The 17500-nt window shown below is 31.1% G+C and overlaps 2 protein-coding genes across 2 annotated transcripts in view; one reads left to right on the top strand and one right to left on the bottom strand.

The window, feature by feature from the left end:
• LOC133665188 (CMRF35-like molecule 8) overlaps positions 1-17500 on the top strand; it is a 61419-nt gene that overhangs the window by 3354 nt on the left and 40565 nt on the right. The window contains exon 2 of the mRNA XM_062070428.1: positions 342-446. The gene's annotated coding sequence lies outside the window, so the exon portion shown is untranslated. The remainder of the gene's footprint in view (positions 1-341; positions 447-17500) is intronic.
• The window catches only part of tgm1l1 (transglutaminase 1 like 1), a 45850-nt gene that overhangs the window by 27632 nt on the left and 718 nt on the right, over positions 1-17500 (bottom strand). Inside the window, exons 2-3 of the mRNA XM_062070425.1 lie at positions 589-875; positions 332-523 (exon numbers count right to left, since the gene is read on the bottom strand). Of these exons, the coding sequence (XP_061926409.1) occupies positions 332-523; positions 589-874 (478 nt within the window). The 5' untranslated portion in view covers position 875. The remainder of the gene's footprint in view (positions 1-331; positions 524-588; positions 876-17500) is intronic.

Raw genomic sequence — 17500 nt, 5'->3', positions numbered from 1 at the left:
AAAATTCAGTTAAATATCTTGTCTTTCAACTTCTTTAAGTCGGGGTCCATGTTAATCAATTCATGCTCTGAACAAATATGCCTGATTAGCACTCCAACAAGTCAATAACAATCAACAAAGCTCACCTTTGTGCATTCACGCACAGTATAAAACATTTGGTGGACAACATGAGACACGGGAGTGGGAGATTTTACATGTAAACAAACGTTTGTTTGTATTTTTCCCCACCATCTTTTTCCATTTTCAAACATCTTTTTTTGGAAAATGCTCCAGGGAGCCACTAGGGCGGCACTAAAGAGGAGCAAATAAACTAAAGATGGTTGTGTCATACCTGTTCTTAGGTCCAGGTGCAGCTTGTCGGTGTCCGGACTGAACGGCCGGTTGAGCTCCAGCTCCAAGCGGAAGGTTTGTCCCCTGCGGACGATCAGCTGGTCCCCGTGGTAGAGGTCGGTGTGGTGCTCCAGTCTGTTCCCACCCGTTTTTGAGCTCAGCAAATTCACCGAGCGCACACCCAACTTCATGACTGGGGGTTAAAAAAAAATTATTTAATTAAAAATCCTCCACACGTTACAATAATCGTTCCATTACCTTCCGTTTCTTTCGATTCCCCGTTCATCGGCTTGGGCCCGTCGGGCTCCGGGGTGAGGGCCGGGGGTTTGATCAGTTCCACGGTGTGCGTGACGTCATAGGAGGTGGTGTTCCTCTTGCAGCAACAGCACGGGCACATTTTCCTCCACCAGCGGCAGCAAGCGCTCTCCTCCGGTTTCTTTTCCCCCACCTTCTGAATGGACAGCTCCACCCTGGTGGGCGGGGCGGCCCCGGGGAACCGGCCCACGTCTGCCGTGCCCCGGACCGTCATCCTCTCACCCGGCATCCTTGGGGACAAACGTTGATTTGAGTCATGGTCATCTTTATGCCAAGTTATGAAGAAGATAAGAAGGATTTAAGGACATCAATAATAACCTGAATAAGTGGATATTTATGATGAGCCAACAAATTACAAAATAAAAGCGCAGGGCCACAGAGGAGGAAATAAACTAAAATAATCCACTGAATGGGGTACGTTTGTAAAAATTAAATCACACATTTTTAAATATATTTTTAATATTTAGCTAACTTTTATCACATTTGTATTAAATATAATGTTAAATATAAATATATTTTGAAAATAAATGTTGAAGCTAAATATATATGTACATTTTAAATATCAATGTTAGATCTAAATGTTAAATCTAATTGTTCAATACAAATATTTAATATGAACGTTAAATCTAAATGTTGAATATTTAGCTTACTTTTCTCACATTTATATTATTTTTCTCACAGTTAGCTAAGTGTATTCACCTTTAAGGTACAAAATAAATGGTGGATATATATAATTTTTTAAATCTAAATATTTAATATTAATGTTGAATCTAAATCAAATGTTAAATATAAAATATGAAAACAAATGTTAAATCTAAATGTTAAATATGAATATTCAATCTAAATGTTGAAGCTAATAGTTCAATATAAATGTTTAACATGAATGTTGAATCTAAATGTGGAATTTAAATGTTAAATATAATTTCAAATATAAATATAAATATATTTTGAATATAAATGTTGAAGCTAAATCTATATATTAAATTTAAATCTCAACATTAGATCTAAATGTTAAATCTAATTGTTCAATATAAGTATTTAATATAAACGTTAAATCTAAATGTTGAATATTTAGATTACTTTTCTCACATTTATATTAATTTTCTCACAGTTAGCTAAATCTATTCATTTTTGAGGTAAAAATTAAATGGTGAATATATTTTTTAAATCTAAATGTTTAATATTAGTGTTGAATCTAAATTAAATGTTAAATATAATTGGTCAATGTGAATGTTAAATCTAAATGTTCAAAGTTAAATATAAAATATGAAAACAAATGTTAAATCTCAATGTTAAATATGAATATTCAATCTAATTGTTAAATCTAATAGTTCAATATAAAGGTTTAACATGAATGTGGAATCTAAATGTTAAATATAATTTTAAATATTAATAGAAATATATTTTGAATATAAATGTTGAAGCTAAATCTATATATTAAATTTAAATCTCAACATTAGATCTAAGTGTTGAATCTAATTGTTCAATAAAAATATTTAATATGAACGTTAAATCTAAATGTTGAATATTTAGCTAACTTTTCTCACATTTATATTACTTTTCTCACAGTTAGCTAAATCTATTCATTTTTGAGGTAAAAATTAAATGGTGGATATATTTTTTAAATCTAAATGTTTAATATTAGTGTTGAATCACAATTAAATGTTAAATATAATTGGTCAATGTGAATGTTAAATCTAAATGTTCAAAGTTAAATATAAAATATGAAAACAAATGTTAAATCTCAATGTTAAATATGAATATTCAATCTAAATGTTGAATCTAATTGTTCAATATAAATGTTTAATATGAATGTGGAATCTAAATGTTAAATATCATTTCAAATATAAATATAAATATATTTTGAATATAAATGTTGAAGCTAAATCTATATATTAAATTTTAAATCTCAACATTAAATCTAAATGTTAAATCTAATTGTTCAATATAAGTATTTAATATGAACGTTAAATCTAAATGTTGAATATTTAGCTTACTTTTCTCACATTTTTATTATTTTTCTCACAGTTAGCTAAATCTATTCATCTTGAAGGTACAAAATAAATGGTGGATATAATTTTTTTAAATCTAAATGTTCAATATTAATGTTGAATCTAAATTAAATGTTAAATATAATTGGTAAATGTGAATGTTAAATCTAAATGTTCAATGTTAAATATGAAATATGAAAACAAATGTTAAATCTCAATGTTAAATATGAATATTCAATCTAAATGTTGAATCTAATAGTTCAATATGAAGGTTTAACATGAATGTGGAATCTAAATGTTAAATATAATTTCAAATATAAATATAAATATATTTTGAATATAAATGTTGAAGCTAAATCTCTATGTTGAATTTAAATCTCAACATTAGATCTAAGTGTTGAATCTAATTGTTCAATAAATATATTTAATATGAACGTTAAATCTAAATGTTGAATATTTAGATTACTTTTCTCACATTTATATTACTTTTCTCACAGTTAGCTAAATCTATTCATCTTTGAGGTAAAAAATAAATGGTGGATATATTTTTTAAATCTAAATGTTTAATATTAGTGTTGAATCACAATTAAATGTTAAATATAATTGGTAAATGTGAATGTTAAATCTAAATGTTCAATGTTAAATATGAAATATGAAAACAAATGTTTAATCTAAATGTTAAATATGAATATTCAATCTAATTGTTCAATATAAATGTTTAATATAAATCTTAAATCTAAGTGTTGAATCTAATTGTTCGATATAAAGGTTTAATATGAACGTTGAATCTAATTGTGGAATTTAAATGTTAAATATAATGTTAAATATAAATATATTTTGAATATAAATGTTGAAGCTAAATCTATATGTTAAATTTAATTCTCAACATTTGATCTAAATGTTAAATCTAATTGTTCAATATAAGTATTTAATATGAACGTTAAATCTAAATGTTTAATATTTAGCTTACTTTTTTCACATTTATATTACTTTTCTCACAGTTAGCTAAATCTGTTCACCTTTGAGGTACAAATTAAATGGTGGATATCATTTTTTAAATCTAAATGTTTAATATTAATGTTGAATCTAAATTAAATGTTAAATATAATTGGTAAATGTGAACGTTAAATCTAAATGTTCAATGTTAAATATGAAATATGAAAACAAATGTTAAATCTCAATGTTAAATATGAATATTCAATCTAAATGTTGAATCTAATAGTTCAATATAAAGGTTTAACATGAATGTGGAATATAAATGTTAAATATAATTTCAAATATAAATATAAATATATTTTGAATATAAATGTTGACGCTAAATCTACATGTTAAATTTAATTCTCAACATTAGATCTAAATGTTAAATCTAATTGTTCAATAAAAATATTTAATATGAACGTTAAATCTAAATGTTGAATATTTAGCTTACTTTTCTCACATTTATATTACTTTTCTCACAGTTAGCTAAATCTATTCACCTTTGAGGTACAAATTAAATGGTGGATATCATTTTTTAAATCTAAATGTTTAATATTAATGTTGAATCTAAATTAAATGTTAAATATAATTGGTAAATGTGAACGTTAAATCTAAATGTTCAATGTTAAATATGAAATATGAAAACAAATGTTAAATCTCGGGGCCCAGCGAAGCCGGCGGCGTTTCCGGGTGTTGTTGATAAATGGCGTTCGCTTTGCACAGTAGAGTTTTAACTTGCACTTACAGATGTAACAACAAACTGTAGTTACTGACAGTGGTTTTCTGAAGTGTTCCTGAGCCCATGTGGTGATATCTTTTACACACTGATGTCGCTTTTTGACGCAGTACCGCCTGAGGGATCGCATTTTATTTACCATTTACACAACGTGACAACTTCACTGGTTTTGGGGTATGTACATAATGTGAGATTTGTGCTTGTGAACAGGTGGTTTGGGGGGTAAGTGAGGTATGTGGTAGAGCTCAGAGGGCAGACGGCAGCTGAGAATAAGCTATAGGGCGAGGCCGTCTGCCATGCTATACTTGCCCATGTTCAAGTATAGAAAACACACACGTGTGTGTGTGTGTGTGTGTGTTCTTGTATTTTTACCCTTCTTGAGACATCAACAAGGAAAATTACCTTCCATATGAGGGTGTGAACAAGTTAGGACCGAAATAATGGTCCCAATAACATTGCATCTAACAGAGAGCCAAATACTAGAGTCCGTGAACATTGCTCCAAAGTCAGGATTTTTTGTTGTTGATTTAATGTGCATACAAAAGTAAACATTGACAGGTGCAAAGGCAGCGATATTTGATAAAACAAGACGGCAGCTAAGCACGTTACAAAAAACAAAAAAATAGAGATCTCATTTGCACCCCCTGGTGGCGAAATCTATCAAAATGAGGGTGGGCCCAAAAAAGGAGGGATTTTTTTTCAAATTGACTGTGTGTCGCCTTTAAAAGTGCTCCCCCTCTGGTCAACATATGAAATAACAAGTGTGTGTAAAAATTTGAAGTGCTCCCCCTCTGGCCAACATATGAAATAACAAGTGTGTGTAAGACATTGAAATGCGCCCCCTTTGGCCAAAATTAATTAAAAAAAATACAATAAATATGTATATTGAGACATACTGTAATAACTTGAAGTAAATAATGAAGATTAAAAAGTAATTACACACAAACATTTTTTAAAAATAAGTAAAAGCAGTCTTTTTCTCACAATGTGTCGACTTTTTCCTTATAAAATTGGGAACAATTTCTCATATTCTTTCTGTTTCTGTAATATTGCAATATTTTCTCGTAAAATTATACATTTTTTAATGTAAAATTATTACTTTTAAATGCAGAATGGCGACATTTGTCATATAAAATTCTGACTTTTATCACAAAAATTGCCAATTTTTCTGTTGTTCTTGTAAAATGGTGACATTTTTTTAAGTAAAATGACGACTTTTTTTCTACAATATTGCCAACATTTTTAAAGTTTTCTTATAAAATTGTGACTTTGGTCGAGTAAAATTACAACCAAAGTAAGGAAAAGTAGCTTCCATATGAGGAGGTGTGAACAAGTTAGGACCGAAATAATGGTCCCAATACAGAAAACCATTGCATCGAACAGAGAGCCGAATACTAGAGTCCGTGAACATTGCTCCAAAGTCAGGATTTTTTGTTGTTGATTTAATGTGCATACAAAAGTAAACATTGACAGGTGCAAAGGCAGCAATATATGATAAAACAAGACGGCAGCTAAGCACGTTACAAAAACCAAAAAAATAGAGATGTCATTTGCACCCCCTGGTGGTGAAATCTATCAAAATGAGGGTGGTCCCAAAAAAGGAGGGATTTTTTTCAAATTGACTGTGTGTCGCTTTTAAAAGTGCTCCCCCTCTGGTCAACATATGAAATAACAAGTGTGCATAAGAAATTTGAAGTGCTCCCCCTCTGGCCAACATATGAAATAACAAGTGTGTGTAAGACATTGAAATGCGCCCCCTTTGGCCAAAATTTATTTAAAAAAATACAATAAATATGTATATTGAGACATACTGTAATAACTTGAAGTAAACAATGAAGATTAAAAAGTAATTACACACAAACATTTTTAAAAAATAAGTAAAAGCAGTCTTTTTCTCACAATGTGTCAACTTTTTTCTTATAAAATTGGGAACAATTTCTCATATTCTTTCTGTTTCTGTAATATTGCAATATTTTCTCGTAAAATTATAAATTTTTTAATGCAAAATTATTACTTTTTACTGCAAAACGGTGACATTTGTCATATAAAATTCTGACTTTTATCACAAAAATTGCCAATTTTTCTGTTGTTCTTGTAAAATGGTGACATTTTTTTAAGTAAAATGACGATTTTTTTTTTTACAATATTGCCAACATTTTTAAAGTTTTCTTATAAAATTGTGACTTTGGTCGAGTAAAATGACGACTCTTTTCATAAAATTGTCAAAATGTTAAGCTTTTCTTGTAAAATTGCGACTGTTATCGAGTAAAATTCCAACTTTTATCATGCCATCGCGCAAATGTTCCGTTTTTTCTTTGTAAAATGTCGACTTGCGTCGAGTAAAATGACGACTTTTATTATAACACTGCCAAAATTCCAAGTTTTTCTTGTGAAATTGTGACCTTTTTCTTGTGAAATTCCAACTCATTTTTCACAACAAGCTTTTTTTATATTTACATAGTATGTATATATTATTAATGTTGTAAATACACTTCTTTATATATCTAGAAAGGCTGGTCCTGAAGAGGGAGGCTTTTTTCTCACGTCTCCAGAAGGTACGAAATACATGAATGTGTGTGTGTGTGTGTGTGTTCTTGTATTTCTACCCTTCTTGAGGCATCAACAAGGAAAAGTAGCTTCCATATGAGGAGGTGTGAACAAGTTAGGACCGAAATAATGGTCCCAATACAGAAAACCATTGCATCGAACAGAGAGCCAAATACTAGAGTCCGTGAACATTGCTCCAAAGTCAGGATTTTTTTTTGTTGATTTAATGTGCATACAGAAGTAAACATTGACAGGTGCAAAGGCAGCAATATATGATCAAACTAGACGGCAGCTAAGAACGTTACAAAAAACAAAAAATAGAGGGGGGGTGGGGGGGGGGTGAATGTTCTTATTTACACTTCCTGAGTTCATCTCCTGGCCATTTAAGGCTTCCAAATCCAGCACATTCAGCACATATCCACTGTGCTGCAGACAATGGCTGACACGTGCTACGTGGCGTAACTCCCGTCACCCTCCGTGACCTCGCCGCCTTCCTTGCCATTTCTATTTTAGGCCCCCAAGGACCGACACTGTAATCTGCCTCATAGAGGAAATTAGCCATGCGGTGGTTTGGTAAATAATAACGTGGTTTGGTGACAGCCAGAGATGCACGGTGACAACGTTGATGGTGCAACATGCACGCATGCACACGGTGTGTTGATGGTGCAACATGCAGGCATGCACACGGTGTGTTGATGGTGCAACATGCAGGCATGCACACGGTGTGTTGATGGTGCAACATGCAGGCATGCACACGTTGTGTTGATGGTGCAACATGCAGACATGCACACGGTGTGTTGATGGTGCAACATGCACGCATGCACACGTTGTGTTGATGGTGCAACATGCAGGCATGCACACTCTCAGACTGGACAGTTTTTATGGATGTTAGCGGTCCAGCGTGAGAGGAATAACTCTCCAGTTGTCCTCACGTCAAAGTCCACTGCAAGAACGTGTGTTGTTCAATATTCATTTTTGTTTAGTGCAAAACAACAAATGTAACATCGTTAAAACATATATTGCCTTGACACATATCTTTAGAGGTTGATTTCTGTCTTTGTTACGAAAAGCTTTTTATCGACACTGAATTTATGTAACGGAATATTTTTTTGCGTTTGGATTTTTCCTTGCATCAAATTGTGTTGATAATTTCATAAACAAATATATTCAGTGTTCTAAAATTCAGAGTAAAAAAAAGTAAAAATCAGTGCGTAAAAATTCAGTGTATAACATTTCAGTGTGGAAAAAAATCAGTGTAAAAAAAATGTTGTGTGAAAAAATCAGTGTAAAAAATTCAGTGTATAAAAGTTTAGCGTAGCAAAAATAAGTGTATAAAAATTCAGTGTAAAATAATGCAGTGTATAAAAATCCAGTGTAAAAAAAATCAGTGAAAAAAATTCAGTGTATAAGATTTCAGTGTAAAAAAAATATCAGTGTATAAAAATTCAGTGTAAAAAAATCCGTGTCAAAAAATCAGTCCATCAAAATTCAGTGTAAAATAATTCAGTGGAAAAAAAAATCAGTGGAAAAAAAAATCAGTGTATAAACACTCAGTGTAATAAAATTTGTGTATAAAAATTCAGGGTATAAAAAATCAGTGTAAAAAAAATCAGTATATTCAATTTCAGTGTAAAATAATTCAGTGTATAAAAATTAAGTGGAAAAAAATTCAGTGTATAAACATTCGGTGTAAAATATTTCAGTGGAAAAAAAATCAGTGTATAAACATTCAGTGTAATAAAATTAGTGTATAAAAATTCAGGGTATAAAAAATCAGTGTCAAAAAAATCAGTATATTCAATTTCAGTGTAAAATAATTCAGTGTATAAAAATTAAGTGGAAAAAAATTCAGTGTATAAACATTCAGTGTAAAATATTTCAGTGGGAAAAAAAATCAGTGTATAAACATTCAGTATAATAAAATTAGTGTATAAAAATTCAGGGTATAAAAAATCAGTGTGAAGAAAATCAGTACATTAAATTTCAGTGTAAAATAATTCAGTGTATAAAAATTAAGTGGAAAAAAATTCAGTGTATAAACATTCAGTGTAATAAAATCAGTGTATAAAAATTCAGTGTAAAAAAAATCAGTGTAAAAAAATCAATGTGTAAAAATTCAGTGTATAAGATTTCAGCGTAAAAAAAAAAAAGTGTATAAAAATTCAGTGTAAAAAAATCAGTGTCCAAAAAATCAGTCCATTTATAATTCAGTGTATAAAAATTCAGTGGAAAAAAAATTCAGTGGAAAAAAAATCAGTGTATAAACATTCAGTGTAATAAAATTAGTGTATAAAAATTCAGGGCATAAAAAAAATCAGTGTCAAAAAAATCAATCCATTAAAATTCAGTGTAAAATATTTCAGTGTATAAAAATTCAGTGTAAAAAAATTAAGTGTAAAAAAATTCAGTGTATAAACATTCAGTGTAATAAAATTAGTGTATAAAAATTCAGTGTAAAAAAAATCTGTGTAAAAAAATCAATGTATGAAAATTCAGTGTAAAATAATTCAGCGTAAAAAAAAATCAGTGTAAAAAATTCAGTGTATAAGATTTCAGCGTAAAAAAAATATCACTGTATAAAAATTCAGTGTAAAAAAACAAGTGTCCAAAAAATCAATCCATTAAAATTCAGTGTATAAAAATTCAGTGGAAAAAAAATCAGTGGAAAAAAAATCAGTGTATAAACAGTCAGTGTAATAAAATTAGTGTATAAAAATTCAGGGTATAAAAAAAATCAGTGTCAAAAAATCAGTGTCAAAAAAATCAATCCATTAAAATTCAGTGTAAAATATTTCAGTGTATAAAAATTCAGTGTAAAAAAATTAAGTGTAAAAAAATTCAGTGTATAGACATTCAGTGTAATAAAATTAGTGTATAAAAATTCAGTGTAAAACAAATAAGTGTATGAAAATTAAGTGTATAATAATTCAGTGTATAACAATTCAGTGTATACAAATTCAAAAATCAGTGGAAAAAATTAAGTGGAAAAAAATCAGTGTAAAGAAATCAGTGTAAAAAAATCGGTGTATAAAAATGCAGTGTAAAAATAATCAGTGTAAAAAATCAGTTAAAAAAATTCAGTGTACAAAACTTCAGCGTAAAAAAATCAGTGTATAAAAATTCAGTGTAAAAAAATCAGTGTAAAAAAAAAATCAGTCCATTAAAATTCAGTGTAAAATAATTCAGTGTATAAAAAATTCAGTGCAAAAAAAAATGAGTGAAAAAAAAATCAATGTATACAATTTCAGTGTATAAACATTCAGTGTAATAAAATTAGTGTATACAAATTCAGTGTAAAAAAAAATCAGTGTATACAAATTCAGTGTAAAATAATTCAGTGTAAAAAAAAATCAGTGTATAAAATTTCAGTGTCAAAAAAAATCAGTGTATAAAAATTCAGTGAAAAATAATTCAGTGTATAACAATTCAGTGGGAAAAAAATCAGTGGAAAAAATTCAGTGTAACCAATCAACACAAACACAACGTTGTCTCAATATACTAATACAACTATTTTCCAACGTTGTTTTGAAGGACATCAACGTTGTATCAATGTCCCGTGCCTGACGGGTGACCCCCGGTATAAAGTCTGCCCACCAGCTTTGCCTTCAAAGGCCACACCAAAGTCTTCAGCAGCAAGCACACAGATCACATGTAGGCAATCTCATGATGCCACATTGGTCTTCTTCCGGCCCTCACATCACTTGTTCCACACCACCCTCCCCTCCCCTCCCCTCCCCTCCCCGCTACGTTTGCGTTGGCACGGCACCACCGCCGGAATGCCAACTGGCCCCCGAGATAAGCGCCTCCAGAAATCAGGTTGTGTGTTTTTTTTTTGTTTTTTTTTTGCGGTAGCCACAGCCGTCTCACGTCTGGTGAAAAACAGAAGAGCTGGAGTGGAATCAAAGACGGGATGAAATCAGATGTTGGGAGGGAAGGTCACATGACCAAAACAAACCGGAATCACCTGACAGAGCATCTGATTTGGGGTAGGATGAGAAGGTCTTTTGTTCATCAAATATTTACTGATTAGTACTAAGGCGGTCTATTTACTTCAGGGGAGCCTTCTGTCAACTGCGAAAATGTTAAGCAGGGGGTGTCAAAGTCATTTTAGACCGGGGGTCACATGGAGAACTATCTACTCCCAACTGGTGAAATCACGGCACGATAACTTCAAAATAAAGACAACTTCAGATTGTTTTCTTTGTTTAAAAATAGCACATTGTACAAATCATAATGTTGTTGTTGTTTTTTTTTATAATTACTTGTTGCGGTTAATAATGTATATACTTTATTTGTCCTTATTTATATTTACTGAATGAATTATGTGATAATGTTGGAGTATAACTATTTATTATTTAGTTATTTAAACATAACTCCTAAACAAAACATGCGACATGTCTAATAATGCCTGTAATAATGTATCTTTGTGAGTATTACTAGGAACATAGACTCTTGTAAGGTTCGCAAACACAAAATGCATTTTTTTGGGTTGTGACGTTGATTTGACCGTTGAATTTTGGTCATTTTCCAACCAATCAACACAAATACAACGTTGAAACAACAAAGCTTTTTGACGACGGTTATTCAACGTCAGGTTGTGACGTTGATTTGACCATTGAATTTTGGTAATTTCCCAACCAATATTCAACAACACAAATGCAACGTTGAAACAACATGCTTTTTGACAACATTTAATCAATGTTAGGTTCTGACGTTGATTTGACCATTGAAATTTTGGTCATTTCCCAACCAATCAACACAAATACAACGTTGAAACAACATGTTTTATGACGTTTATTCAACGTCAGGATGCGACGTTGATTTGACCATTTAAATTCGGTAATTTCCCAACCAATATTCCACGCCACAAATACCTGTACAACGTTGAAACTACATGATTTTTGACAACATTTAATCAACGTCAGGATGCGACGTAGATTTGACCATTGAATTTTGGTAATTTCCCAACCAATCAACACGAATACAACGTTGAAACAACATGCTTTATGACGTTTATTCAACGTCAGGATGCGAAGTTGATTTGACCATTTAAATTCGGTCATTTCCCAACCAATATTCCACGCCACAAATACCTGTACAACGTTGAAACTACATGATTTTTGACAACATTTAATCAACGTCAGGATGCGACGTAGATTTGACCATTGAATTTTGGTCATTTCCCAACCAATCAACACAAATACAACGTTGAAACAACATGCTTTTCGACGACGTTTAATCAATGTCGGGTTCTGACGTAGATTTGACCATTGAATTTTGGTCATTTCCCAACCAATATTCTACAACACAAAACACAACGTTGAAGTTATTTAAACATAACTCCTAAACAAAACATGCAACATGTCTAATAATGCCTTAAATAATGTGTGACTTTTACTAGGAACATAGACTCTTGTAAGGTTCGCAAACACAAAAATGTGTTTTTTTTACTCAATATGACAGTAATGTTCTTAGAATCCTGAGATTAATTTTCAATCCATCAAGATAAAAAAATTGGTAGCACTTTAGTACGAGGAACATATTGCAAGTAACACACACTTAATTTAGAGTTATTTCGACACTAGGGGAACATATTGTAAGTAACAAAGACTTAATTTAGAGTTATTTGGACACTAGGGGAACATATTGTAAGAAACAAAGACTTAATTTAGAGTTATTTGGACACTAGGGGAACATATTCACTTAATTTAGAGTTATTTGGACACTAGGGGAACATATTGTAAGTAACAAAGACTTAAGTCTGTGTTACTTAGAATATGTTCCCCTAGTGTCCAAATAACTAAATTAAGCCTTTTTTTTTACTTAGAATATGTTCCCCTAGTGTCCAAATAACTCTAAATTAAGTCTGTGTTACTTACAATATGTTCCCCTAGTGTCCAAATAACTCTTAATTAAGTCTGTGTTACTTAGAATATGTTCCCCTAGTGTCCAAATAACTCTAAATTAAGTCTGTGTTACTTACAATATGTTCCCCTAGTGTCCAAATAACTCTAAATTAAGTCTGTGTTACTTACAATATGTTCCCCTAGTGTCCAAATAACTCTAAATTAAGTCTGTGTTACTTACAATATGTTCCCCTAGTGTCCAAATAACTCTAAATTAAGTCTGTGTTACTTACAATATGTTCCCCTAGTGTCCAAATAACTCTAAATTAAGTCTTTGTTACTTAGAATATGTTCCCCTAGTGTCCAAATAACTCTAAATTAAGTCTGTGTTACTTACAATATGTTCCCCTAGTGTCCAAATAACTCTAAATTAAGTCTGTGTTACTTACAATATGTTCCCCTAGTGTCCAAATAACTCTAAATTAAGTCAATATGTTCCCCTAGTGTCCAAATAACTCTAAATTAAGTCTTTTTTTTAACTTACAATATGTTCCCCTAGTGTCCAAATAACTCTTAATTAAGTCTGTGTTACTTAGAATATGTTCCCCTAGTGTCCAAATAACTCTTAATTAAGTCTGTGTTACTTAGAATATGTTCTCCTAGTGTCCAAATAACTCTTAATTAAGTCTGTGTTACTTAGAATATGTTCCCCTAGTGTCCAAATAACTCTAAATTAAGTCTGGGTTACTTACAATATGTTCCCCTAGTGTCCAAATAACTCTAAATTAAGTCAATATGTTCCCCTAGTGTCCAAATAACTCTAAATTAAGTCTTTTTTAACTTACAATATGTTCCCCTAGTGTCCAAATAACTCTAAATTAAGTCTGTGTTACTTACAATATGTTCCCCTAGTGTCCAAATAACTCTAAATTAAGTCTGTGTTACTTACAATATGTTCCCCTAGTGTCCAAATAACTCTAAATTAAGTCAATATGTTCCCCTAGTGTCCAAATAACTCTAAATTAAGTCTTTTTTAACTTACAATATGTTCCCCTAGTGTCCAAATAACTCTAAATTAAGTCTTTTTTAACTTACAATATGTTCCCCTAGTGTCCAAGTAACTCTTAAGTAAGTCTGTGTTACTTAGAATATGTTCCCCTAGTGTCCAAATAACTCTAAATTAAGTCAATATGTTCCCCTAGTGTCCAAATAACTCTAAATTAAGCCTTTTTTTACTTAGAATATGTTCCCCTAGTGTCCAAATAACTCTTAATTAAGTCTGTGTTACTTAGAATATGTTCTCCTAGTGTCCAAATAACTCTTAATTAAGTCTGTGTTACTTACAATATGTTCCCCTAGTGTCCAAATAACTCTAAATTAAGTCTGTGTTACTTACAATATGTTCCCCTAGTGTCCAAATAACTCTAAATTAGGCCTGTGTTACTTACAATATGTTCCCCTAGTGTCCAAATAACTCTAAATTAAGTCAATATGTTCCCCTAGTGTCCAAATAACTCTAAATTAAGTCAATATGTTCCCCTAGTGTCCAAATAACTCTAAATTAAGTCTTTTTTAACTTACAATATGTTCCCCTAGTGTCCAAATAACTCTAAATTAAGTCTGTGTTACTTACAATATGTTCCCCTAGTGTCCAAATAACTCTAAATTAAGTCTGTGTTACTTACAATATGTTCCCCTAGTGTCCAAATAACTCTAAATTAAGTCAATATGTTCCCCTAGTGTCCAAATAACTCTAAATTAAGTCTTTTTTAACTTACAATATGTTCCCCTAGTGTCCAAATAACTCTAAATTAAGTCTTTTTTAACTTACAATATGTTCCCCTAGTGTCCAAGTAACTCTTAAGTAAGTCTGTGTTACTTAGAATATGTTCCCCTAGTGTCCAAATAACTCTAAATTAAGTCAATATGTTCCCCTAGTGTCCAAATAACTCTAAATTAAGCCTTTTTTTACTTAGAATATGTTCCCCTAGTGTCCAAATAACTCTTAATTAAGTCTGTGTTACTTAGAATATGTTCTCCTAGTGTCCAAATAACTCTTAATTAAGTCTGTGTTACTTACAATATGTTCCCCTAGTGTCCAAAAAACTCTAAATTAAGTCTGTGTTACTTACAATATGTTCCCCTAGTGTCCAAATAACTCTAAATTAGGTCTGTGTTACTTACAATATGTTCCCCTAGTGTCCAAATAACTCTAAATTAAGTCAATATGTTCCCCTAGTGTCCAAATAACTCTAAATTAAGTCAATATGTTCCCCTAGTGTCCAAATAACTCTAAATTAAGTCAATATGTTCCCCTAGTGTCCAAATAACTCTTAATTAAGTCTGTGTTACTTAGAATATGTTCCCCAGTGTCCAAATAACTCTAAATCAAGTCTGTGTTACTTAGAATATGTTCCCCTAGTGTCCAAATAACTCTAAATTAAGTCTGTGTTACTTACAATATGTTCCCCTAGTGTCCAAATAACTCTTAATTAAGTCTGTGTTACTTAGAATATGTTCCCCTAGTGTCCAAATAACTCTAAATTAAGTCTTTTTTAACTTACAATATGTTCCCCTAGTGTCCAAATAAATCTAAATTAAGTCTGTGTTACTTACAATATGTTCCCCTAGTGTCCAAATAACTCTAAATTAAGTCAATATGTTCCCCTAGTGTCCAAATAACTCTAAATTAAGTCTTTTTTTTAACTTACAATATGTTCCCCTAGTGTCCAAATAACTCTTAATTAAGTCTGTGTTACTTAGAATATGTTCCCCTAGTGTCCAAATAACTCTTAATTAAGTCTGTGTTACTTAGAATATGTTCTCCTAGTGTCCAAATAACTCTTAATTAAGTCTGTGTTACTTAGAATATGTTCCCCTAGTGTCCAAATAACTCTAAATTAAGTCTGGGTTACTTACAATATGTTCCCCTAGTGTCCAAATAACTCTAAATTAAGTCAATATGTTCCCCTAGTGTCCAAATAACTCTAAATTAAGTCTTTTTTTACTTACAATATGTTCCCCTAGTGTCCAAATAACTCTAAATTAAGTCTGTGTTACTTAGAATATGTTCCCCTAGTGTCCAAATAACTCTAAATTAAGTCAATATGTTCCCCTAGTGTCCAAATAACTCTAAATTAAGCCTTTTTTTTAACTTAGAATATGTTCCCCTAGTGTCCAAATGACTCTTAATTAAGTCTGTGTTACTTAGAATATGTTCCCCTAATGTCCAAATAACTTTAAATTAAGTCAATATGTTCCCCTAGTGTCCAAATAACTCTAAATTAAGTCTTTTTTTACTTACAATATGTTCCCCTAGTGTCCAAATAACTCTTAATTAAGTCTGTGTTACTTAGAATATGTTCCCCTAGTGTCCAAATAACTCTTAATTAAGTCTGTGTTACTTAGAATATGTTCCCCTAGTGTCCAAATAACTGTAAATTAAGTCTGTGTTACTTAGAATATGTTCCCCTAGTGTCCAAATAACTCTTAATTAAGTCTGTGTTACTTAGAATATGTTCCCCTAGTGTCCAAATAACTCTAAATTAAGTCTGTGTTACTTACAATATGTTCCCCTAGTGTCCAAATAACTCTTAATTAAGTCTGTGTTACTTACAATATGTTCCCCTAGTGTCCAAATAACTCTAAATTAAGTCTGTGTTACTTACAATATGTTCCCCTAGTGTCCAAATAACTCTTAATTAAGTCTGTGTTACTTACAATATGTTCCCCTAGTGTCCAAATAACTCTTAATTAAGTCTGTGTTACTTACAATATGTTCCCCTAGTGTCCAAATAACTCTTAATTAAGTCTGTGTTACTAAGAATATGTTCCCCTAGTGTCCAAATAACTGTAAATTAAGTCTGTGTTACTTAGAATATGTTCCCCTAGTGTCCAAATAACTCTTATTTAAGTCTGTGTTACTTAGAATATGTTCCCCTAGTGTCCAAATAACTCTAAATTAAGTCAATATGTTCCCCACAATATGGTCCCCTAGTGTCCAAATAACTCTAAAGTAAGCCTTTTTTTTTACTTACAATATGTTCCCTTAGTGTCCAAATAACTGTAAATTAAGCCTTTTTTTTTACTTACAATATGTTCCCCTAGTGTCCAAATAACTGTAAATTAAGTCTGTGTTACTTAGAATATGTTCCCCTAGTGTCCAAATAAATCTTAATTAAGTCTGTGTTACTTACAATATGTTCCCCTAGTGTCCAAATAACTCTTAATTAAGTCTGTGTTACTAAGAATATGTTCCCCTAGTGTCCAAATAACTCTAAATTAAGTCAATATGTTCCCCTAGTGTCCAAATAACTCTAAATTAAGTCTTTTTTTAACTTACAATATGTTCCCCTAGTGTCCAAATAACTGTAAATTAAGTCTGTGTTACTTAGAATATGTTCCCCTAGTGTCCAAATAACTCTTAATTAAGTCAATATGTTCCCCTAGTGTCCAAATAACTCTAAATTAAGTCAATATGTTCCACTAGTGTCCAAATAACTCTAAATTAAGTCTGTGTTACTTACAATATGTTCCCCTAGTGTCCAAATAACTCTTAATTAAGTCTGTGTTACTTAGAATATGTTCCCCTAGTGTCCAAATAACTCTAAATTAAGTCAATATGTTACCCTAGTGTCCAAATAACTCTTAATTAAGTCTGTGTTACTTACAATATGTTCCCTTAGTGTCCAAATAACTCTTAATTAAGTCTGTGTTACTTAGAATATGTTCTCCTAGTGTCCAAATAACTCTTAATT

Source organism: Entelurus aequoreus, linkage group LG14 (genome assembly GCF_033978785.1).
Source record: "Entelurus aequoreus isolate RoL-2023_Sb linkage group LG14, RoL_Eaeq_v1.1, whole genome shotgun sequence".
NCBI lineage: Eukaryota > Metazoa > Chordata > Actinopteri > Syngnathiformes > Syngnathidae > Entelurus > Entelurus aequoreus.
This window is presented reverse-complemented; position numbering and strand designations above follow the sequence as displayed.